Source organism: Peromyscus eremicus, chromosome 6 (genome assembly GCF_949786415.1).
Source record: "Peromyscus eremicus chromosome 6, PerEre_H2_v1, whole genome shotgun sequence".
NCBI lineage: Eukaryota > Metazoa > Chordata > Mammalia > Rodentia > Cricetidae > Peromyscus > Peromyscus eremicus.
This window is the reverse complement of record NC_081421.1, coordinates 33,788,065-33,813,980: the sequence shown is the minus strand read 5'-3', so window position 1 is coordinate 33,813,980 and position 25,916 is coordinate 33,788,065. Positions and strand designations below refer to the sequence as shown.

Below are 25,916 nucleotides of genomic sequence, written 5' to 3'. Positions count from 1 at the left end.
TGTGCAAACCTGGCGATTTCCCTGACTTGGGGATAGTTCACTGGCAACGAATCAAACAGGATTTTTGTGAATTTTATTACAAATCGACACAATATTTTTACTTGTACTTGAGACTCCCAAGCCCTAGAAAGGCAGCTTTATACCCCACATTCTGTCCGTTTAATAAAGACAGGACAGTGCTAAGAATTCAGTGCAGGATCCGTCTGTGTCTCTGGTAGAAGATGCCTGAGGAAGGAATCTGAAAAGTCAGGGGCCATCAGTGGTGCTCTGTGGACTCATGTCGGAGGCTGTGTTCTCCCCGTTAATTCATTCACTGAAACTGAAGAGTTGTTCAGGATGAGTACCTGAGCAGAGGGATCACGTCTAGGAAGGGCTGAGCCTACTTGGGAGGAGAGGTAGGTGCACTCTGGGACAGTGGGACATTGTGACATCAGCAGTGATGGTCTCTGAATTTCCTATTGCTGACCCACCCAGTCCATGCTGTTACTTGCTCCAAGCCCATTCCTCTACCATGCGTGTGAAACAGCTCAAATCAGCAGATCCACATGGACCTTGAGGTGACAGGCTGGCTCTGGTGAATATTCCTCTTTTCTATTTAGAAGGTGACCTACCGCAGTATTACATGTTTGTTGTGAAGTGGATAATGATGCCGAATTCCCTGAGGTTTTCCCTTTGTCCTGATTAAGGATTCCTCTTCGAATGAGTCAGAATGTGGAGGAAAGAGTCCCAGGCAGTCATTCCTTCAGCTTCACTGGTAACGTTTACTGGGGCAGGGGACAGCAAAGGCTTTTATTTCTAAGCACTCTCTCATAATTTTGGTGTGAATTGGGGCCCGTGGCCCCCATAGATTTCCTGTGGGCCATAAGGCCTAATCCTTAAAAAGCCCTTAAAAGTTATATTTTGGAAGCTGAGGGTACAGTACAGAGGCACAGGTGTGAGCATGTATAAGGCCTTGAGTTCAATTTCCAGCACACACAGACACAAACATGCTATAATTCTGCATCAATAAGCTCTGCATGTTACTTTACTCAGGCTAAAATATGGTGTAACAAATTCATTACACATTAAATAAGTAAGCCTGGGCTCAATAAGCACATTTTATGTAAACGCAGGACTAAATGGCACCCACCTAAGTTATGAGTGAGAGGCTGGTGGCTACATATCTCAGACTTGTGCCTCGGAACTGAAGATGGACTTACAGAACTAGCCTGTAGGTTTCATTTTAGCTAAATGAACTATCAGAAATGCTAGCAATCTTTCTTTTCAGAGTTCTTCTCTTTCTGCCAATCACAGATTCTAGAAATATAGACTCTTTGGTTTTACATGTTTCTCTAAACAGAGTTGCAATGATTTTTATCAGTGAATATTCACCTTAACATGAAAAATATAAGCTTTTGCACCAACATTTTCCAAATTGGTTTACCTTGGAATGTCACCTTTCTACAAATACTGTCATTATAGCTATGGGTGTACAAAGAATGTGTGTATATGCATGTACACAAGGTTGGATTTCAGCTAGATGTTTTTATCTTATCTCTTTTTACTGAGCCAAAATTCCTGCTATAGAAGTAGTTTTTAAAATTATGTATTTGAGGGGCCAGAGAGATAGCTCAGTAGGTAAGGGAGCCTGCTACTTAAACACAAGGGCCTGAGTTCAGATTCCAGCATCCACATACAAAGGCATGCCAGCCTGTAACCTCACTGCTGGGGTGGGGGTGAGCTGAGATAGGAGGATCACTGGAGGTTGCTGGAAGCTAGCCTAGCTCCAGGTTCATTAAGAGACCCTGCCTCAAAAGAGTGAGGCAGAGTGAGGCTGAGTGAGGCATAGAGTGATATAGCAGGTCATCTGATCTCCTCAGTGGCCTCCACATGTGTGCAAAGGTATGTGCACATCTGCAAATATACTACACACACACACAAACACACACACATTTCTGTATCTGAAAAAAAAAACTAAAGCAATCGAAACAACATATTAATGAATACCTTTTGTTAATCAAATACTGTAATTTATGCTTTATCTCCAAGAACCTGCCATTTAAAAAAATAACCAGAACAAGTTTCACAAATATGCTTATCTCACACAATAATAATGATTAATATTCTCCATTTCACATTCAGTTCTGTAACCTGGAAATGTAGTGATGGGTACCATTGCTATTGCATTTATCATATGACCATGTGTATAATTTGCATCTGCCAAGGAGCATGAATATCTTATTACAGTAACAAATAGTATGGACACATTATTATAACTTCTTTTGAGACAGGCTCTCACTGTGTAGCCCTGGCTGAGCTGGAACTTGCTATGTATACTGGCCTGGCCTCCACTTGCATCTGCCTAACAAGTACTGGAATTAAAAGCATGTGCCACCACACCTGGTCCAGTTATTGCTGTAAGTGTTTTTTGTGAGTTTTTTAAGTGCAGGGCAAACATTCTACCACTGAGCTGTACACCCACAATCCTATGCAGTCTTAAGGCCCACAGAGAGCTATCTGATTATTTTCCTTTAATTTATCCAACTGCTACACCCCCCCACCTCGTGTGAGTGTGTGTGTGTGTGTGTGTGTGTGTGTGTGTGTGTGTGTCAGCTTTTCACCCAACACTAAAAACTGAAAGATAGGGTAAAACCCTTGCCTCAATAAGCATGAGGACTTGAGTTCAAACTCCCAGAAGGTATGGAAAAGTAGGGCACATAGTTCATGTGTCTGTAATCCCACTACCTCTACAGGGAGATGAAAGGTGGACACTGGAGAATCCCCAGAGTTCAAGGGTCAGTCAGTCTGGCAATATGAGGTAGAAAACAACAGGAACCCCACTTTAAACAACATTGAAGGTGCATGACACCTGAGGTTGCCCTCTGACCTCCAGACAAATGCCATGCATCACTGACCCCACATACAAACAAAATTACCTCAAAGATGTACATGATCAGGCCTTTGCCCTGGCCAGAGGCAAAAGATTATCAGATGATGCCTTAAATCTAACAGTATACAGTAGGGGTCATAGAAAGGTAAAACGAGATGCCCCAATTGTGGAAGTCCAGAGTAAGAGACAAACTGCAGTAGTTAAGAGAACACATTATAAGTGGATTGTCTGAGTTTAAGTCATAGCTCTATTATTTGCTGTGTAACCTTAGGCATATTACTTACCCACTCTGTGCTTCAGTGCTCCCTACAAATGGGCATAGTTTAGACCTAAAGTTTTGCATGAGTCTCATGGGCTTAGACAGTACGATACACAGGGAACCCTCACTCATGTTGGCTAGTGTGCCAGGGACAAAAGAAGACCAAGCCAGGAAATATGAAGTATATCATGCTTAGCAGGCAAACACTGAAATCTGAGCTGCATTTGTGTGGAGGGCTATGACAAAGGCAGTGGAAAGACAAGCGGAGAAAACCCGCTATGACTCCAGTGAGGCTCCGTTAGGATAGTTCTTGGAGAAAACCCACGACTCCAGTGAGGCTCCGTTAGGATAGTTCTTGGAGAAAACCCGTGGACTCCAGTGAGGCTCCGTTAGGATAGTTCTTAGAGAAAACCCACGGCTCCAGTGAGGCTCCGTTAGGATAGTTCTTGGAGAAAACCCACGACTCCAGTGAGGCTCCGTTAGGATAGTTCTTAGAGAAAACCCACGGCTCCAGTGAGGCTCCGTTAGGATAGTTCTTGGAGAAAACCCGTGGACTCCAGTGAGGCTCCGTTAGGATAGTTCTTGGAGAAAACCCACGGCTCCAGTGAGGCTCCGTTAGGATAGTTCTTGGAGAAAACCCGTGGACTCCAGAGAGGCTCCCTTAGGATAGTTCTTGGAGACTGCTGAGGAAGAGATTCTGGTCTGCATTGCAGACGGACAACTCTGGGACAGAAGGAAAAGTATAGAGAAGATGGGACGGGGGACACATATCCTAGGCAGCTCGGCCTGGGCTACATGGTCAGACACCACCATCTCAAAAGGGGCTGGAGGAAACAACTGATGAGAGGTAATGGCTAAGGGACAGAAGTAGAAGGCAGGTTGTTCAGGTGATAAAATTGGCAAGCTTAGACTAAGGGAAATGAGGTTGAGCCATTGTGGGTGGTTCTGATATTTAGCTTGCATGATGAAAAAGCAGGGGGGAAAGGAGGTTTGGGGTAGGTTTTTGGCTTTTGGGGGTCTGTGGAATGAGTAGAATTAGTGTTTAGGACACCATGCAGAGCATCAGTAAAGATTTTGGACTCATTGGGGATATTAACAGGAGTCTAGGAAGTACAATAATGAAGAGATTCGGGCTTGGTTCTGAAAAGCCCATCACTGAAAAGCCAAAGAGTTTAGCTAGCCAAGAAGTATGGTCAGAGGAGGGGAGACTAGAAGCAAATCGAGTCATGGAACATGATGGAAATTCCAGGAGGAAGTGTTTAAATGCAGGAGAGAAAGAGGTCAAGTGTAACTAAGAATCGTCCCTTGGAACTGGCACTTTGGAAAGAGCTTTAAGAAAACCTACAAGCTACCGCTGCAATAACGTCTGATGGAGTGCAGCAAGAGACAGAGTCTTCTTCGTTAATATTTTAGGTTGCTAGGTTGAGTTCCTAGAGAATATCCACAGGTGTGACCCAGTTTCACACTTGCTACACGTTACTTTCTTAGGGCCTCGCAAGAAGTTAGCCACATCAGCGTACACATGCTGATGTTGGAAAGAATGAATGAGTGACAGGTCTGTAGCGCCAAAGATCTGCCTCTGCAGGGCTCTGGGAGCTCCCAACACGTGGCTAGTTCTAAGCAGTAATAGGAGGCCTCAAGGAGTTACAGTAGTCTTAGTAGAAACTAAGTACAATTGTCTTAGTAGAAACTAACTTCCAGGGCTGATCTGGTGTCTGTGTTGAAGGGAGCCCCACATTGGTGATGAAGATGCGGATGGTACTGTTGGGTGATATACACAAACATGGGCAATCTTGGACAGCTTTTTAAAGCGCCGAACTTGCTGTTTTATTTCCTTCCTCTGCAGGGAGCACTGTGTTTCCTTCTCCTTGCAGCACACACGCGTCCTCGGGACCGCAGCTCAGAAGCCCGGCTAGGTCGAGCTTGGACAGTCCACCATGGCAGTGACTCTAGGTGCAATAGTCTCCCGGATTCTTCCCCAAACTTACCCGGGAACTCTGCCGTGGAGCTATTAGGAGCGCACGGCGGACAGGACGCGGCCGTGGTCGGGGCGCCCTGAGTGGGGGCGCAGACAGGGCCCCGCCGCCCCGCGTGCCGACGCGCCGGCCGGCGCCCCGCTCGTGCTCGCAGTCGCACGCCGTGCGGGGCTCGGCGCATGGCCTCAGCCCCGGCGGCCGGGTCGCCCGGCTGTTCGCGCCACGGATGCCCGCAGGCCAGGCCGCCCACCCGGGGGCCCGCGCCCTCCGCCTCCCGCGGCCCGGCCGCTCCGCGGGCCGCCGCACTGCGCATGAGCGGGAGCCCGGCGAGCCCGTGAGAGGCGCCGCCGCCGCCGCCGCCGTCCATTCGCTGCGGAGCCGGAGGAGGAGGGGAGAAGTCCGGAGGACACCAACATGGTGAGGCACCGCGGCGCCGTGCCGCCCGGCTCGGGCCCCCAGCCCGGCCGCGCTCCGCTACCCCTGCTCGGCCGGCGCCCGCCTCGGCCCGTCCCTTCCCGGCGCCGCCGCTACGCGAGGGCCGGGCAGCGGAGCGCGGCGGGGCCTAGTCGCCGGAGCGGGGCCGGGCGCCGGGCGCGGAGGCGTTGGGGGACGGCCCGCGCCCCATTGTGCGGCCGGGCGGCGCCTGGGCAGCGGGCCCGGCGCTGCCTGGTCCCGGCCGGGCCCCTCGGTGCTGGCGGCCCCGGCGAGCCGGCGTCGGCCTTCCCGGTCCGCGCTGGAGCGCCCGGGAGTTAGGCGGCTCGGCAGAGGCTCGGTCCCCGCTAGAGGACTGGGAAGCTCCGGGCTGCGGACGGAAGTGCAGCCGGGGGACCCGAGACCTGCTGCCTTCCGAGCGCCTGCTCTATTTGCTTGGGGTGGGAGGAGTAATTGCTTTATTATAGCAGTTAGGGACCATTTGAGGTTCTTAAAAAACAGTTTGTCAAGTTGTTCCTCTCCTGGTTTTTGTTTGGGTGAGAAAAAGTCACGGAAGCTGGAGGACGCTGTAGTGAGCTGACTCCTTTGTCATTAAGTACCTGGCGCTGCCGGACACTGTTTTTCAGTTTGGAAGTATACAGTCACACCTTGTTGGAGTTCCAGGCAGGCTGCTGGGTGAACAGTAGAAGTGATAGGGTCCTGTCGCTCCGGAGAACAGAAGGGCCTCTTTGGGGAGGAGGGTGTGTGCTCCAGTCTTCAGTTGTGGGGGGTTGTTTTTCGCTCAGTGACACTTAAGTGGCCCCAGCCCTCAGCTGCTTTGGTCTCATGTGTGGATTATGTAGTTTGGTCCCACATATTAAAGATTTCTCTTCTGTGCTAAGTTCTTAAAACTTTATATTTGTAAGAAAGCTTTCCTGTAAAGTACAGGTTAGTGTTTGGATTGAGAGTACAGTGTAAATTCAAAGACCCAACAGAGACTCTGCAGTTTCTTCTTGGACAGGCCCTGAACCCCTAACAGTTTCCACCCTCTTACTGAGGTGCTTGTAGCAGGCTGAGTTAATGAAGTGCGGGTCTCCGGTGAACATTTATCATCGCGGTGTGTGTATGCAGCTTCCAACAGCCCACATCAGAGTCTCCTCGAATCCAGTGCCTGCCCATGCTCTTCGGGAATGTAGGATTCATGCTGTTTAGATGAGAGCTCACTTTGGGTTTGGGCTTGTATGTAGCCTTCTGTCCCTTTGGTTAATATTAAATTAGCCCGTTTTGGAACTTAGCCACAAGTCATGCAATCGTACTGGTTGTGACAAGATGCACACTTAAAGCACTTTCTATGCCTTAACTCATTTTATGTCACTAGGACTGTCTTGGTATGGTCTTGTTAGTTTAGAAAGTCAACATAGGCCCATAAGAATCTTAGAGTAAGTTTATTGCATTATAAATTTGTAGGTTTTTTTCTTAGTACAGTTGTAGGTTGTTAGGAGTTTTTGTTTGTTTTGTTTCTGGTAGGTGCACCATGTCTATTTTCTACAACATGAATTATTGTCAGTTTTAGGAAAGACATAAATGACAGAATATCTGAAATATTGCTATAAGAAAAAATCCAGTTACCTGTCTTTCACACTCACAGAGAGACCAAAAATAACCCAGGCTGGGGATCAAACCTAGGCAGGGCTTCATGCCTGATAGGCATGTGTATTTTAAGAAGTACTCAAAACATCTGAGTTTTCTCCTAATAAGATGGCAGGACTGGGTTTGTTAGCTTCTAAAGTTGTACCGAGTTTAATAATTTTATGATTCTAATGGTTTTTAAATGTGTAAGATCTATGTAGATTGTGTAGCCTATTTGATTTTTATAAATTATCAGAAGATTTTAGACCTATAGTGTCTTAAGAGATCATCTGACTTGTCCCCTCCGCTTTATAAAAGTAGAAATGGAGGCTCAAGAAGGTTTTGAGGTTCAAGTTTGTAAGATGGTTACAAAAATGTAACTATTTTCTCCCAGCCTGTCATTTCCTAGTATTTGTGGTACATGTATAAGTCTGTAAAATTAAGACTAGAAAGGAAATCTAGAAAAATGACTGAAAATTGCACTTGAGATTAAATTATATTAAATAGGAAAATAAGTATTACAATAAATATGTTAAGTAGCAAAATTAAAATTAATGGGTAGTTAATAGTTAATTATTGTTTTTAATGGCTTCAAAATATATGGACTTTGAAATGTATATTGTATTTTTTGCTATTTGCAGGCTCTAAAAATGCAGTATGTAAATCTGTCCTGGGTTGTTCTTTAGAATGTGTTGCATATCTTCTGTATAGCGGCAAGTAAAGCAGGGCCTGACTGCTTCTAGCATTCATTAGGTATCTGCTATTCCTCACGCTGTTCTAAGCCTTGAGATACATCTGTATCTATCAGACAGAAACCTGGAAAGTCAGAAATCTAGGGAAAGTCAAAGAGTAGACATTGTCTATATTTTCCTGCTACTATTTACGAAGTGTTAAGTGTTCCTGGGGTGGGGAAAAGACCCTATTAGGACAGAGGATGATTAGACACATACTGGGGCATGGTGGAAGTGGGGATACAAAATAGCAAAATAGTGTCTGTGCTCTGCGGAGGAGAGAAAACTTGAACAAACTGGGAGTTGAGAGAGTAAGCCTTGCAGAAATAGGGTGGAGAAGAGCTTGCGAGACCTGTAGCAGTGTATGAGTGTTAGGAAGGCTGCTGGAGTGGGAGGGAGTGATAGCTGGGGCTTTGTCTTGGTGAACATTGGGAAGATATCAGACTTTTGCTTCGGAGAGAGAGGCAGACGGGAAGCCCTGCTAAACTCTGAGTGCTGTGGTGGTGGTTCTTTTGTCTCAGGTATCCTGTTACAACATGATATTTTCAGACAGTCCTTTCCATTCAAGACTGTCATTAAAGTTCGTTCTTTCCTTGTTTCTCTCCTTCTTTCCTTCTTTCTCTTTCTCTCTTTCTTTCAGCTCTGGCTGTCCTGGAACTCAGTCTGTAGACCAGGCTGGCCTTGAACTCATAGAGATCCACCTGACTCTGCCTCCCTGAGTGCTGGAATTAAAGGCATGGGCTACCACTACTCAGCTAAAGTTTTTTCTTCTGTAGCTTATGTGTACAGAGTTTTGAATTCTGTTTCACTATATGATGTTTAATACAACATTTTCCTCTACCTGTTCCAGGGTTAATTTTAAAAATTTGTTTTTCTTAAGTTAGATGTTTTGGTGATTTGTATGCACATCAATGACTATATACAGAAAACTAGGCCTTTGAGGAGAGAAGCAATTGAGATTTATTGAGAACATAGCACATGCTCGTCTTACAGCTTCTAACTGTGCATTCCTACTCCCACTTGTGGACTAGGCAGTATTACCACCTCCTGTCAGCATGGCTGGCAAATGTCTTGGTGGTTCTTGGTGATTTAAGCAAGGTGAAGAGCTAGTTTGGGAAAGAGCAGGGATTACAGACACCGTCCTGATTCTTACGTGATATCTCCTCCAGGCCTCAGTTTTCCCCTTTGAAAAAAAGAAAGAAAGAAAGAAAAATCAAGCAACATTTCACTACTGGTATGGAATCTCTGGCTAGTTTGACTAGTTTCTTATATTGAATGCAACCAAGTTGCTTGTATGTTAAATTCTATAATAAATCAAAGGGTCTGATATAAACATTAAATATGTAATTGAAAATTAAAACTCTTTGGTGTATAGTGAAAAACATTGGAAATAAAATTAACTGAGTGAGAGTTTTGTTTTTCTTAATTTGTAAAAGACCAGGACTTGAGTCAAGTGCTTTAGTACAGTCTCTTAGTGGGTGTGAACCTACCTAGAGGAAGTCTGAGGCAGCCCCTTTCACACCCAGCTCTGAGGTGCTGAGGACCAGCTCAGGGGCTTGTCCGTGGTAGCCAAGTACTCTACCATCATGCTACATCCCTGCCAAGAAAGTCTCTAAAGTACAGGATGTAAGGTTCTGGATATGGTGGTGCCTATTATCCCAGCATGCCGGGGGCTGAGGCAGGAGGATCCCAAGTGGGAGTCAAAGCCAGCCTGGGTAACATATAATGCGTTCAGAGACAACCAGGGCTCTATAGTAAGACCCTACCTCAAAGCGAGCAGACAAAGGCGGAAACAATACAGACATAAGTAGTACTATGTGGTGTTCAGGCCATGACAGAGTCAACCATAACAGTTGATGAAGAGAGTGATTCCGAATAGGGTTCAATTGCTGTGTGGACAGAAACAAGTTACTGAGTAGCTAAATGGTTGACTTACCTCACTATTTTAGGTTCGTAACCCTCAACCAAGAAAAAGCACCTCCAAAGCCATCTTTCATTACTTTTGTGATTTAAAATTTTTTAAATGATTTATTATTTTTATTTTATGTGCATTGGTGTTTTGCCTAGATGTATGTCAGCATTAAACTGGGGGTCTGCATTGTAAAATTTTAAGAGATTTACTCAAATAGTAATTTTCTAAAGAATTGTATTGAATTACACTTTTGAATCCCTCCCTACTGAGCATAGTGATCAGTTGCAGAAATATATATAACCATCCCTTGTTAGGTTGGTATGTTTTAATTTTAATAAACATTTAAGGGGCTGGAATGTTGGTAGAGTGCTTGAATAAAGCCCTGGGTTTCACCCTACCACTGTATAAACTGGCCATGGTGGTTTATGCCGATAATCCTAGTACCCTGGAGGCCTAGACAAGAGGGTCATAAGTTCAAGGTCATTCTTAGCTATGTATGGGATACATGAGCAGTCCCTATCTCCCATTTAGAGTATTTATTGCATTATTAGAGTATTGCTTAAGATTTGAGTAGATAAGAAAACTTAAAATTAGATTTCACTTTTTAAGGATTTTTATGAAACAAATATTGCATTGGCTATTGAATGCTAACCATTGTGGTTATCTATGAAACTTTTAAAATACACAGTTCTTTGGGGGTTTGTTGTTGTTGTTTTTTAGAATTTTTTTGTAGAAAAATTTTTATGAAAAGGGCAAAGCAATTTTATTTATTTGTTTGTTTGTTTATTTACTTTTTAATTTATTTTTGAAGTGAGATTTCCCAGGCTGGTCTCCAGCTCCTGAGCTCAAATGATCTTTCTGTTTCAGTTTCTTAAGTGGCTGGGATAGTAATCATTACACCAACTTGAAGAACAAAGTTACCTATTATGACTGCTTGTTAGATGCTCAATTGGTAAGCTAGGGAAGATCAACGGAAATGTGACCAATAACAGTCAAATTAGAGGAACTTGTTTCTGTCCTTTTATCATAGTTAACTAGAAATGAGCGAAAATAACTTTTAAGTAGTCCAACACTTTCTGTGGAAAACCAAGACCTTATTCCATTTTCAACAACAGACATCTTTTGACTAACCTCCCAATTCTGAGGTGTAATGAAGAGAAACTTGTTTAACTGCCTATCAGTAGAACACTTGTTAAAAATCTTTGAGGGTCAGGTGTGATTGTGCGTGCTTCTGGTGGGCAGTGGGGAGAATGAGACAGGATTGCTATCCAAGGCTACATGGTGAGGTCTAGGCCAGCCTGGGCTACAATGTGAGTAAGACACTGCTCAGACAACCCCTGTGAGGAATATTCTCTGCAACCATTTTGAATCGTATAGATGTACTTTCTGATTAGATCATTGTACATAGTAACTATACAGCATTCTTGACTTTCTGTTCAGTGGCAGGGTACTACCTGCCTCTTAGATGATATAAACTATTTTTCATGGTGCAGAAAACTAAAGAATGAATGATAAGCTGCACAGCTCATAACTTTTTAGTAATTATTCTATACTCTATTTTAGAATGTAAAAGAATACTCTAAGAACTCTGTTTGTTTTAGCTTAGTATTGGAAATTGTACTCAGTCCCTTAAGTTCTGGCCATAACCTGTCTGTTTATATTTTCTGTGTCCAGTCTTTTCATTGGAAAAGGAAACCATGACTTCCAGTAGCTGTAGGTCTTTCTGTCTCTTCAGTCAAAGCTATAGACTGTCATTTGTTTAAAAAACAGACTGTCATGGAACCATAAATATACTTTTCATCTTGTTTTATTACTTGTCTTAAAAATAACCTATCCCCTTACTCCCCCAGCAAAGCCCTAAATAGATGTCCCATCCCAGTCCCTCTGTCAGCCTGGGGACTAGATAAGGAGCCAGTGTTTAAAGGGCATTTGCAGTTTGAATGCTGATATTTGCATTGAGAAGGGAAAAGTCAGTTCTGTTAGAGGAGGTGAATACTGCCCTCCTCTCCCCTCACTTTGTGCTGAATCAGTGGCTGCACTTTGTAACCTTGTTCTCATTTGCCCATGAAGTTGTGCATAGAATAAATGGAAAGACTGCATTCTTTGAAGGAAGGCGCCGTGCTTTGGGTACTGGCTTTGCTCTTTTGGGTGAGTGTAGCTCCTACCCTGAGCCTTATTTTCCTTCCCTGTAAGATGGGCCCAGTGAGACCCCTTTTCTGAGTTGTTATATGTAAATCGGGATGATCTGTTGCCTCTAACTCAGCTTGGGCAGCTGAGGTGGTACTGTCAAGTTTCAGGCTAGCCTGTGGCCACAAAGGTCAATCCTATCTCTTCCCCATAGATCCCTGCCCTCCAAAAAAAAAAAACAAAAAATTGGCTAGCATAAGGTCTGACACAGTAGTAGCTGAAATAAATATGGTCATTATTTTTCATTTACTATTTAAATAATTTTGTTTTGCACTCCCCACTTATTCTTGCTTAATTTATGGACCTATAAGACTCCTTACTATATACCAGTTAAGGTTAATTTAATTCATGTTAAATGCCTAGAACTGTAAAACTTTGTTTACTGCAGCAGAGATTAGTTTTCTATGGGTGGAGTGGAACCCTTGCCAGGTAGGCCTGAGAGGAGACTCTTCAGTGTCGACAAACCATATTATAGTGTTCCTCTGCAGCCAAAGGAAAGGCATAGGCATTTACCCTTACTTCCTTGGAGTAGAACTTTGCCCCTAGGTGAAAGTATTCTCTTCCAGCAGATCACCTCACTGAATTGACTTTTCCTGCACTTTTGACCTGTGATCTGTGGGAAGGCCATTTGTAGTTGAGTGGTTGGGTATGGGTAACATTGGACTGTGTCTGCCACAGCCTTGGTCTTACATAAGAAAACATAGCTTGCTAGACTAAAGCTAGCTCTTATAAATATCATGGGAATTTAAAAATGTTAATCACATCCTAATCACATTAGCCACACAGAGCTTTTTAAAAACTATTACATTTATGTATTTGTGTGTGGGGGTGCATATGTGCCAAAGTACACATTTGGAATTTGGAACAAGTTGTGGGAGTTAATTCTCTCTTTCTACCCGTGTGGGTCTTGGGGATTGAACTCGATTCAGCAGGTTTGGTAGCAAGTGCCTCTACAGGCTGAGCTATCTTAGTGGCACCTGCTATACACAGAGTTTTTCATGAAAGTGACACATGATCATTAAGGTGGTTTTGTTTTTATTTTGAGTCAGAATCTCACTAAGTAGCCCTGGCTAGCCTGGGACTCGCTATGTAGAGCAGACTGACCTGAACTCATAGATCTGCCTTTTGTGCCACTATACCTATATACCTGGCCTCATTAAAGTATTCTGATATTTTGAAACATTGACTTTTGTGAACTAGATATCAACTAACTAGAATTGCATTTCAAAAAGTAATTCCAGAGCTGGAGAGATGGCTCAGAGTGTAAGAGACTTAGCACTCTTACAGGGGACCCAGGTTAGGTATCCACGTGGCAGCTCTCAATCATCTGTGACTCCAGTTCCAGAGGATCCGATGCCCTCCCTCATCCAACTTCTATAGGTACTTGATATACATGCATGCCTGCAGGCACTGGTGCTCACTTTGAAAAAGTTCTTTGAAACTGTGGACCCGAGTGTCCTTCTAGAGTTGAGATTGAGGCTGAGGCTGAGGGAAAGGGAAGAATATGAACATTGTGGGTGAAAATTAATGAAGGAATTTTCATTTACAAGCACCACTTCTCAGTAAAGTTACTTTTTGTTTTGAAATTTGAGGTGTTAGTTGGCCAGGAGGTCATTTTCCATGTACGTGGTTTTTCTTGGGGAGCATACTAGGAAGACTTTGCTGTCATTATTATGATTTGCTGTAATCTGTCCATCTAATCACTGTTTTGTGAGTTCAGTGGTAAAATATGCTTGAAGATGTGCTTGGCTAGATCCCAAACACTGTATTTGAATTTTTCCGATAAACTACTCATTTTGGTGCTGGACATTAAACTTGCAGTGTGTATTCTACCACTGAGCCACACCGTCTTTCCAGAAAGGTTGGTTTTTGTTTGTTTGTTTTCTAATCTGAGTCTTAAGTTTATTAAGTTAAAAAAGGAGGGAAGATTTAGGTACAAAGTGGTATGTGTTCACACTCTTGGCATTTTTTTTATTTTGTAAAGAAAATAGATGAGTTTTATTGTTCAGATTATGGGATTTTTCTGGGTTTTCTTCTCCCCACCCCTCTCTTTTCTTTCTTTCTTTCTTTCTTTCTTTCTTTCTTTCTTTCTTTCTTTCTTTCTTTCTTTCTCTCTTTCTTTTTTTTTTGCTCTAGAATAAAAGTAAGAATCCTAACACAACCTGAGTATTATATGTCTTCTCCTGCTTACCACTGTTGACTTTTCTTGAAAACTCAGTAATGTCTGAGTGACTCTAACACGGGAGGATTGATGGATGGTTGCACGGCCTATCCGATTTACCAGCCACTCTGCTCTAGTCCTTTTCAATACATAGTAAAGGAAATCCACTGCACATATTTGACTGCTGAGCCTTTGAGGCTGTCTCATGGAAAATGGTCTCCATTAGCTTTTTTATAGAAATAGAGAAAATCTACAGCCAGGCATTGTGGTGCACGCCTTTAATTCTAGCACTCAGGAGGCAGAGGCAGGTAGATCTCTGTGAGTTCAAGGTTAGCCTGGTCTACAGAGCGAGTTCCGGGACAGCCAGAGCTACACAGAGAAACCTTGTCTCAAGAAACCAAATTTAAAAAAGAAAAATCTGTCTTTTCTTCCTCTTCAGTTTTTTTTTAATCCATCCTCTTATCTGCTGCTTCTCAATGATGCCCTGCTAAATCTAGTGACCCTTCTCCTGAGGTTGGCCAACTTTTGATGCCATTCTCTCTTGGATTGGAACACCTTGCCCAATACCACCTGTCTGGCCTGGGAAAGGAGGGTGGGCATGTTAGGATTCTAACCAGCTTGAGCAGAGGGCAGATGTAGTTTACCTAGGAGAGCCCTGTGGTCTGAAGAAAGTGCATCCTTCTGGAGGAAAGTGAGTGCTAAAACTTGCTCTAGGTGCAGAGCTGAGAGGAATGCCACAGCCATGGCAGAAGTGTGGTGCTTATCGCACATTGCAGGAGCAGGCAGAAACGGGTATCACGTGACCTCTCAGCTCTCTGCCTCCCTCTATCGATCTTCGCCAGGTGCTGCCCAGTTGTTTATGAGGTTACAAATGGGTAACTAGTTGCTTTTGAAGAATGTGTTTATTTCCCCACAGACCGTAAGTTTACATTTGTACCAGATGGAATAGTTACTGTATTAAAAACAAGTGGTGTGACATGAAATTAAGTAGTTCATGTAATGTTGTTGCTTAGTTGGACAAGACAGTCTATTTATCTTTTCCCTCTCTGTCTTCTAATCTCTAGCTTTCTGTCAGGAAGTCACCAAGGCAGGCAGTGAGTGATTCTCGACTTGTAGAGTAGTTTAAGCTGTGCTTTTGGAGTTCCTGTCTTCAGCAGGGACAGTGTACTGGGCTCAGTACTGTTTGATTAAAATCCCAGGTAGGCCAGACTGTCTTGCTACCTCCAACTTTAGAAGACTAGGCAGGGAGGCAGGCGGGTGGGGAGTGGGGGATGGGTGTGGGGAGCTATGTAAGAAGTTTTATCAGGATGAATTGAAAAGTAGTTTCCAGCTTCACTTTCTACATTATACATAAGTGGCCCTGATGACCACAGTGACACCCAGCTACTCTAAAGGTATAAATATGTCACATACCCTGTGGTTCGGGGGAGAAACTGTGCCATATTTCAGAATAATTTCCAAGGTTGAAATAAAAATGGGTTTCTTGTTTACTTTCAGTTAATTAACTTTCAGGAATTTAAATTATTTCCTTTCCCGTTATTTCATTAGGATTGTCACTGAATAATACATTTCAAGGATAAGGGTAATCCTGGATCTTTAAGAGATGCATCTCATGTGATAGGCTAGAGCAGTGGTTCTCAACCTTCCTGATGCTGTGACCCTTTAACACAGTTCCTCATGCTGTGGAGAACCCAGCCATAAAATTATTTTTGTTGCTACTTCATAACTGTAATTTTACTACTGTTATGAATTGTAATGTAAATATTTTCAGAGCTAAAGGCTTGGCAAAGGGGTCATGACCCACAGGTTGAGAACCACTGGGCTATAACTGAGGTGGTATCCAGAGGTGGTAGGATTATAATTGAAGGGCAGCTAGTGTATTTTACAATTTCTCTTTCAGTGGAGGATAGTGGTTGAGGTTGTAATCTGTAACTTCATGCATTAACATTTGCCGAGAGAGGAGAGAGTGATAGATGAGGCTCCTGGGCATCGCTGGACTTCATGTTCAGAGAGGGACGGTTTGTTTTTTACTGGATTTTGCAGTCTTAGTTTCTCTCTGTGACAGTGGTAATGCTTTATCTTTGCTAGTCTCCCCGAGACTCTCAGAAGCTTTTTAAATATCCGTCAAGCAGGAAGGGTCCTGGAAAATTACCAGGACTTGAATTTTGAAGGCTACTCCTGTTCTTCCCTCATTTTTCCTGTATAAGCTGGGCAAGTTTGGTGAACCCAGAACTTAGCCTCCAGGTCTGTTTTCTCCATGTTCAGATGTTGGAGTTCCAGGTTGTCAGTTTGGGCCACAACAGAGCTCCAGGGGGTCTTAGTTGTGTTGCTTAAAAGACAGAATGCTGTCTCTTTAATGTGTTTGACCCTCTATTTACATTATAGCATTAGAAAAGCCCAAGTATTTTACCAAGAAAACAGAAATGGGACTTGCAAGGAGGAAGAGTGCAGGAGCCTTGTCCAGGAACCCAGCTTGAGTGGGAGGGGAGAGCGCAGTCTTTGACGGCAGGACAGAGTGGATAGCCTGATGGCCCTGTCTCATTTTGCTTTGGGTTGAAGTCAGAGAAGTGAATCTTTGTCAGTGTAGGGCGAGGGAAAACTTGAGGCCTCTTAGGCACAAGCACAGAAAAAGAGATGATTCCTTCTAGAGAAACAAAGGGAGACTCTTAGTAAGAGTGTCTCCGGGACCAGCGATGGCTCAGCTGGCAAAGCCTGCCGCCAACTCTGACGGCTTGAGTCCTCTCCCTAGGACATGGATGGGAGAAGGGAGAAGTGACTCCTGTAAACTGTCCTCTGCCCTCCACATCAGCATCTTGACACGTGTGTGCCCACAAGTATGTGCACATGTGTGTGCACACCCTCCCCCACACATGTGCGCACGTACACACACTAAATAAATGTATAATTCAAAGACCGGTCTAAAGGAAGTGTCTAAGTAGGGTGGGTGCTTCTGATTTGAGGGGATTCTGGTAACATCGTATGTTTCCTAAACACCACCTAGGAGAAATGTAGGTTGTCCTGTGCCACTGCCTCCTCCATTTTGGTGAAAAGAGCACACACTCAGGAGGCAGTGCTGGCCTGGGCATTGGGATTGCAGCAATACCTGTGAGTTCTCCTTGCCGTGGTGGTTTACCGCTGGCTGAGTGCTCTTGTTCTGTCTACGCTGGCTACCCTTCCAGGAGGGTGCCACCCTTGGTGTTTCAGATACTTTTAAATTGTCTTGCTGGTTGATGACCGATCACAAGTAAGTCATAGTGGAAATGCTTTCATGGTTTGTGAAGCACACGTTCTAATGGCCGTGGCTTAGCTGCGTGACATGGGTCATGGTGTGTGACTTTGCACAGTCTCAGTCTGTTTTCTGGTTCTCCTAGAACAAGTTGAAATCATCGCAGAAGGATAAAGTTCGTCAGTTTATGATCTTCACACAATCTAGCGAGAAAACTGCAGTGAGTTGTCTTTCTCAAAATGACTGGAAGTTAGATGTTGCAACAGATAACTTTTTTCAAAATCCAGAACTTTATATCCGGGAGAGTGTAAAAGGATCCTTGGACAGGAAGAAGTTAGAACAACTGTACAATAGATACAAAGGTGAGTGCCAGGTGACTTAACTGTGTTGAGCAAAGTTTTTCCAAGCTAAGGGCTGGTTCTGAGACATCAGCTCCACAGACTGTGGAGTTCAGTGTGTGCAGCAGAGCTACAGCAGATCCTGGAACTAGAAATACCTTACAAATGCTTCTCCTTGGCGCTTAATCTCTCTTGGCCTATCCCCATCACGTAGTTTGAGAATGGAAGATTAGAGGCAATTCTTCCTAACCTTGTGTTTGTGAAATTCGCTGAGCCGGGTTTTAAGAAAGTCTGTGTCATAACTTTTTGTAATGTAACACATACTTTAAAGAACTTGAAAAGCTAAGCATAGTGGTATAATCCTGTATCTCAGAGGCAGAGGCAGTCAGATTGAGAGTTCAAGGTTAGCCTGGCCTAAATTATAAGACCATCTCTGAAAGGGGAAAAAAGAAAAAAAAAAAAAAAAAGAGGAAAAGGTTAATAGTTTAGCTGTTCCTTATTCTCCTGAGAGTAACCTATATTTAGTAGTTCAGTATGAGTACATTCCTGTCTTTTGTTTATGCAAGCATATATAGAGGCATTTTCAAATTTTCACCCAAATGGGATTATATTATACACATAATTCATTCTCCAAAGTGTCGCTTTATTTTTCATTTTTTTAGTAATACTGGGAGTATCTAGGGCTTTACCATTGTGCAGGCCAGGCAAATGCTCTACCATTGAACTACACACCCAGCCTGATATGCATCATTTATCTGCTAGAGTCACTACCAGATACTTTAGATTTTTTAGCAAATCATATTTGGTAGCAGTATAGGGCAATCTCTTTGTATATGTCTTTTTTTTAAAACTTCACAGTTTTCCTGTTGTAAACATCAGATATTTATACTGTTGAGATTAAGATTGAATTGTATATTTAATTTTACTAGAACTTAAGTGATTATGGTAAAATTAATTTTAAGAAAAAAAGTTTTCTAATTTAATATTGTTAATTTTGAATGCCTGATTAAATAAAATAGGGGTGTGTTGACCCAAAATCCCTTGCCCTTCGTTAAGTATATCTTATTTTATTTGTATGTATAACTTTTTCACATGAATAAGTGAGGTGGGTTTTTTGTGTTTTGTTTTGTTTTTAGACAGATCTCATTATGTAACTCTGGATATTCTGGAACTCACTATGTAGACCAGGCTAGCCTGGAACTCACAGACATCCACCTGTTTCTGCCTCCCTTGTACTGGAACTAAAGGAGTATGGCACCAAGCCTGTGGCTCCATAAGTGAGACTTTTAAACATGAAATGTCTGACTACTTTTACACTATCCTGTACACTTTAATAGTGACTTTGGTTGTTATATGGGGAAATAGCTATAAAAATAATATTGCTTCATGTCTTTGGTATATTGTGATTTGTTTTAAGATAAATAATAAAACAGCATCTTTTTGTTATGACTATAACCTTATAAGTATTGCACTAATTTTATATTGTATTGGTATTTTTAAAGATCCTCAAGATGAAAATAAAATTGGAATAGATGGTATACAGCAGTTCTGTGATGATCTGGCCCTCGATCCAGCCAGCATTAGTGTGTTGATCATTGCATGGAAGTTCAGGGCAGCCACACAGTGCGAGTTCTCCAAACAGGAGTTCATGGATGGTATGACAGAATTAGGGTGAGTATGTCACTTCCGTAGGAGATGAGGACTAGCTAGGAGGAGGATGGAGCTCAGTTTTTCATCTGTTTTTAAATGGAAATTTAAGTTTTACTAGCCCACAAAAACAGTACTGAATCAGTATATTGTTCCCCTGGTATTTTCTGTGTTTGCCAAATACCTGTATAACTTTGTAGTCTCCTCTAACCGTATTGTCCTGGAGTCATTTGTTCCTAGGAGAGTCACTAATGTTCAAATTACCTGACATTAATATTTATAACAAAGTGAAATGAGCAAGTAAATTGTTTCCTAATTTGAGGCAGTGTACTTTGAACTGGTAAAATATAGAATTTAAAAACTAGAGGGTATTAAATGCTTTTCTTCTACTTAGTGCCTTGCTGGCTAGTTTAGCTGAATGTGTTTGAATAGGTAGATTGAAAAGTCATAGGTAAAAGTCTTGCTGACAATCTCTGTTTGATGGGACTGCAGGAATAGTCTGAAAGCTGGGCCTGGTGGGCAGCCCAGGAATTCCCAGCCCTCGGGAGGCAGATGCAGGATTTCAGGTCATCTTCAGCGACAGGTGCTCAAGGCCAGCTTGGCTACCGTATGAGATCCTGTCTCCAAAATCTAGCAAAACAAAAAAAACGTTCACATTAACCAAGCATGGCTTCATCCCAATACCTGCTTTGCCTACCTCTTCATAACCACTTCTGTGAGGGAGGTACTTACCGAACCATAACAGGTAATAACACCAGGTGATATTCCAGTCAGGACACAAGCAGGACTCTGCTTACTGAGTCTTAGGGACATAGGAAAACTGGGCCCAGTCAGGATACAGCCTCACCAGTAATTTGACCACAAAGTGTAAAGAAGTACTAGACTGTGTAAAAGAAACCCTTAGGTGTAAAGAGGTGGCAGTCGCTCTCGCCACCCCTGGGACTGCATTGAGTGAGCCAGGCAGGCCGGAATTCAGTCCCTGGGGGAGAGGAAGGGCTGCAGGGGCTGCTGCCTGCTGAGAAGCTGCTTCAATGCTGAATAAAAACTGGTTAGCAACTGGGTGGGTTGCTATAAGAGTTGCCCCCACTGGTAGACGCGACCTTTCACACATTAAGACCATTTTCCTGTATGACAACAACCAGGGTAAAAATCTCCCTTCCTCCCCTAGCCTTTGAGCCCTGTCAGTAGACCCTGACATTGGGCGAGCTGGCAAAAAAAATAATGTTCAGTGGTTTGTGGCTGACCACTGCAAAGCAGGCAGAGAATGGTGGGCATAACACAAAGAGAGAATAAATCGATAATGTGCCTGGACCCTGTCTTTGAGCCAAACCGAGCCAGCTGGAGTCTGCTCGGCTTCTCTGTGGCAGATGCCACTGGAACTTAGGGAAAAGCAATGTCACGGTCTATGGAGAATGCAATATAAAATATGACCTGAAATGTTAGAACATAGAAGGCAGATAAAAAGCAGAAGATTTAGAGGAGAGAGCAGGTTGATTTGTTTGTAGAGTCTTTAAGAAATGAGACATTTCTATCATAAGGCCATATGTTATGAGGAACTAATGAAGTACATGGACCTTTTTAGCTCTTTGAAAGTTTTGTAAATAGAAAAAAACATCCTAATCCTGCTTTAGGTAATTCAGTTGAAGGCAGTACAAGCTTTCGCTAATATTTAGTAAAAGCAAGTTTTCAAGAAGAAGGCTTCCTTAGCAAGAGGCCTTGTTCTGGTTGTGGGGAAGCTAGACCGTGACCAACTGCAGTGCTAGCTGTGCCCACCACAGTGAGAGTAGTGGCTGGGGGCTGAGTGTGTCCGTTCTTATCCCTTCACTGAGGTAGAAGTGCAGTCTGTACGTCAGTGTGTTGAGTTGGGTGAGTTCATATATATAAAAAGTAATTCTAACATTTCATCATTCCATTGTCTTCATTAAGCTAACTCTAGACAAGAGTCACCCTTTATCCGTGGCTTTTTTGAAGTTTCAGTGACTTATAGTTGACTCTGTTCCCAAATTATTAGTTGAAAGTTTCCAGGAAAAAAAAAAAATCCCTAAGTTTTAAGTTGGGGATCATTCTGAGTAGAGTGGTAAGATTTTTAAACTGTCCTGCTGTCCTGCCTGAAGGATGAGCTGCCCTTTGTCCAGCAACCCTCACTGAACCTGCCTGTCTGGCAGTCCCTTAGTGGTTTTCTCAGTTACCATTGCTATCCTAGCACTTATGTTCAGGTGACCCTACTTTATTTCACAGTGATCCAACAGTGTAGGAGCAGTGATGCTGGCAGTTAGGATGTGCCAGAGAGGCATTCCTTCTAAGTATATAGAGAATACATGCATAGTATTTCATTACCACGTAATTGTTTTATGATTAGTTCTGATTAATGTCTCGCTTTGTCTCATTTGTAAATTACACTTTGTATCATAGCGCTGTATGTGCAAGAAGAAGCTGCATATCTCTGAGGCATGATGCTCACCAAGGTTTCAGGGGTCAGTGAGGGACTTACATCCCCTGTGACTAAGGGGAGACTGCCTTCTTAATATATGTAAAAAGATGAAATCCCATATATCTGATTTTAAAAAATAAGTTCTAGGAAACAAATGCAAGCCCTCATAGGAATAATTAAGTTAAGCTTTTTAATTTCTAGTGAAAAGTTAACCGTTTACAAACTTAATTTTATAATGTAGATGTGACAGCATAGAAAAACTAAAGGCCCAAATACCCAAGATGGAACAAGAATTGAAAGAACAAGGACGATTTAAGGATTTTTACCAGTTTACTTTTAATTTTGCAAAGAATCCAGGACAAAAAGGATTAGGTAAGAATATTTTAAAATTATATTTGGTGTTTTACATATATTTAAATACATTGATAGTATCACTTTTGCAATAGAAAGTCTTGTGTTTTGAACATAACGTTATGAAATACCAGTTATTGGAAAACACTGAGCAGTAAACATTAGTTAGGGGACACTGGGCACAGTGCAGCAGAGGATCACTCTGATGTCTTACGCGAATCACTGAATTATTAAAACACAAAAATTATAAATAGAGAAAAGAAGTAGCCCTTAATATTTCACTGCCATCTGTTTATGCATTCTTTTGTTCATATATGCTCAAGAAGGCTCTTAGGACCTTAGAGTCTGTAAAAACACAGTTATAACATTGCTGAAAGAAAATGATTATCACTCATGATCTTCCTGGGAACACACTAGCAGCATAGAGCACCCTCCCACCCCCCCCACCCCCGTGTTGCCTCATCTTACCGATAGCTTAGATCACCCAGTTTGGACTAAATGCAGTGTGCATCCACTTGTTTGGGGGCCAGTTAGGTGACAGGAAAGGTGAAATGGAATTGACAAAGTTCTTTGAAAGCTTAGACAGCAGTAGATAATACCAAGTAAATAAAGATAGAGTTCCAAGAAGCGCGGGGGGGTGGGGGGGGGGGGGGGTGGGGGGGGGTGGGGGGGGGTGTTACTAAAGCCAGAGAGATTGGAAAGGGCTTTCTGGGCTTTGTGAAGTAAGAGCAAAGATTTGTTATCTGGATGGACAAAGAAAGGTAGTACTAAGGGGTGGGGCTCCAAACCGTAGACATAAATCGAGACTCTGTGCAAGAGAAGGCATTGGAGACACAGTAAGGCTAAATTAATAACCATAGACTTCTTTTGAAAATGGAACACAAATGTTTTGGAGTATGAGAAATAGGACACACTGAAAGTTTGGGTGGTGACAGTATTTAATGGGAGCTTTTAGTGTCCCTGATAGTGTGCTAAGTCTTTCTCAAATACTGCTTCAGCAATGCTCACGAGTTTTATGTTTTCATTCAATAAATTATTACCTGCTGAGTACCACATACACGGTTACAGAATCTAGACGTTTTTATTCTTAATTTGCAAATGAGAAACTTATACACAGAAAGTTAAATAGTAAGTGAGATTGAGGTTTTTTTTGCTTTTGTGATACTAGAGATTAAACCAGAGCCTCACACATGCTGGATAGTGCGTGACCTACTGAGCCATGTCCCTGCTCTCTCAGTTTTTCATTTTGATGGTCTCACTAAGCTGCTCAGGCTGGCCTGAAGTTCACTTTGCCCCGGCAGAACTTGAACTTTCAATCCTCCTGCCTCAGACTCCCAAGTAGCTAGATTAGGAGCCTGCGCTTCCAGGCTCAGTTCTGCTGTTCTTCCATCAGTAGGGGTTGATCCTGGTCCTCTGTTGCGGAGTGCTCATCACTGCTGACCCCAGTCAGTGGTTTCCCTTTGGAAGAGGCTAGTGGGGCCTCTGGTACTAATCTTGCCTTGTACTTTAGATTGCACATCGAGAAACAGATCAATTATATGACTCAAAATTAGACCAAGGAAGCAACTAAAAGCTAGAGAAGATGGGATGCATGTGTGTGTATAATGGAGAATTAGCCTAAAGAGAGATGAAACAGGACTTAACTGATTAAAGATGCTCAAAATATTTGTAAAATTCTAATGAACTGATTGTTCAGTATACGCTGGATCTTACTCTTTTCTTTAAATGCATTTGAAATGAACAGATAATTGTACAATTAGTAGGTTACAGTGTGACGTCCGTGTACTTCTACAGTACAAAATGATCAGCTGGGCTGGATTTCATTACAGAAGGCCTCCCTTGCAGGATGAGAAAGAAATCGCTGCAGTCCGAATGGCTAGACACCCATTAGCCAGGCACTTCTTGTTCTAGTTGTCTCCGTCCGCCCCTCAGGTGAAAATTCAGTAAAGCTTTTCAGTTTAACTATTGTTTTGTGGTATTTAGAAATGTAACAGCATTTTGGTAAGATTATACATAGTATTATGGATGTCAAATTGATTTAAAGGAATCAATTTCTTAGTTACATTCCTGCCCCTTACAGGATATATATATATATATATATATATATATATATATATTTATTTATAGCATTTTGAGTAAATAAATAGTTTGATGTTAAAATGAAAATCAACATTTTATGGTTATTTGGTATAGTAATATGATGATAAATTAGAATTTTTAGATTAGAAAAGAATTAAGAAAATTACGTGAAAACAGATTTTGAAAAATAGTTGTTTTCTAGTATTATGCTTAAGAAAAAATACATTGTTCAATGGTTGTAGAGTTTGTTTTGTAAGATGAGTATTCAGGAGATTGCTTAATAATGAGCCTGTCACCCATTTACTTCTAAAGGTAGAGGCAAATTCTGTGTCATGTATTTATGACACTCCCCGACAGTAGCATTTACAGTGAAATGAACCCTAATGTAGAATGTGGGGTTTGTTAGCAATAGTGTATCTGTGTGGATTTATCAGCAGCAGGAACTCTGTAGGAGGGAGAGGAGTTTCCAGAGGGAAGGAGAGCAGATGGGAAGAAGGAAGTGCTCTCCACTTTGTGCATTATGTTAGGTGGCAGGGAATGCAGTGGTCTGTGTCACTGAAGAGCTTAGTTAACAAGGAGAGTTTTCCTGACAGCCTTTCTGAGGGTTCCCAAGTGTGGCGTTTACGGGAGGACATCTAAGTCCCAAAGGGTGGGAAAGACGGAGAGTGGTGGCACTGAGCTGTGCTGGTGCAGGGAGGCTGGGCCTCCTTATTCCACTTTCCGCTTCCTGCCTTCCCTCTCTCCTGTCTCTAGAGGCCATCTCTCCAGTCACCTGCAGTTTTGGATTAGTCTGTGTATCCTCAATTTGAAAGAGACTTTTGTAGGCCCAGATGAAGTCTAATCTACCCAAAGTGCTAGCCCTGCTTAGGAGCACAGTTGAGTTTTCACTTTGCCTCTGTGGCAACAAGGTGAGGAGTGTTTTAGAAGTTGCCATTCCTGTCCCGAGTGCGTTTGCTGTTTGTTACATAGTTTTCTTATTGAGCTGAGTTTGCTCTCCTGTTTAAAACAGAGAAAGGTAGCCATTTAAAGACTGCCACCTCTCATCCTCGTCCTTTCCAGGTCAGGATTCCAGCTTCTCCAACTATCCGTCATTTGATGTTGGTTATTCCTGGTGCTCTCCCCCAAGCACATTTCTAGGTTTTTGGTTTCTTTCAAAATTGAGTGTTAAAATCTGGACCCAGTCTTCAGAAGAAGGCTGTGAAATAGTCCAGTGCGGGAGACTGCTGATTCTGCTAACTTGGTCAGAGATTATATACATTCTGTAACAGAACTGTCATTTTAAGGACCATTGTGATTGTGAACCTTTGTGAATAAAATCTCGGGCCAGTAGGATGGCCCAGTGGGTAGAGGGGCTGAAGCCCAGACCTGACAGCTGGTGGTAGACCCCAATGTCCCACAAGGGGGCAGGACGAGGACAGCTTTCAAGGGCAGCAGGACTCCAGAATCTCTGATGTTTTAAAATGTTTTTAAGTGAGTAAATAATAGCAATGATTCATATGTTATTGGCAGGCACTGTTGTAAGGGTTTATGTGTATTAACTCCGACCTCACCACGCACCATGAAAGGTCAGTACTGTTGAGTACTCTTGCATTCCATGCTCTCCTGCCTTCTGGATCCTAGGGATCATCAGGCTGGATGGCAAGCACCATCTCAGCAGCTTCTAGTTGGGACCTTTTTTATTACGACATGCTGAGAAGAGGGTGGGGGCA

The 25,916-nt window shown here is 42.7% G+C and overlaps 1 protein-coding gene across 4 annotated transcripts in view; it reads left to right on the top strand.

Annotated features, from left to right (window-relative positions):
• The first annotated feature begins 442 nt into the window (after window positions 1–442).
• The window catches only part of Dcun1d1 (defective in cullin neddylation 1 domain containing 1), a 36,020-nt gene continuing 10,546 nt past the window's right edge, over window positions 443–25,916 (top strand). Inside the window, exons 1-5 of one of the 4 annotated variants that reach the window (XM_059265361.1) lie at window positions 461–574; window positions 687–754; window positions 17,507–17,723; window positions 19,202–19,370; window positions 22,019–22,149. In XM_059265361.1, the coding sequence (XP_059121344.1) occupies window positions 710–754; window positions 17,507–17,723; window positions 19,202–19,370; window positions 22,019–22,149 (562 nt within the window). In that variant the 5' untranslated portion in view covers window positions 461–574; window positions 687–709. Of the gene's footprint in view, window positions 603–686; window positions 755–5,407; window positions 5,522–17,506; window positions 17,724–19,201; window positions 19,371–22,018; window positions 22,150–25,916 lie in introns of those variants that run through there. The other 3 variants (XM_059265363.1, XM_059265364.1, XM_059265362.1) reach the window with 3 other exon arrangements.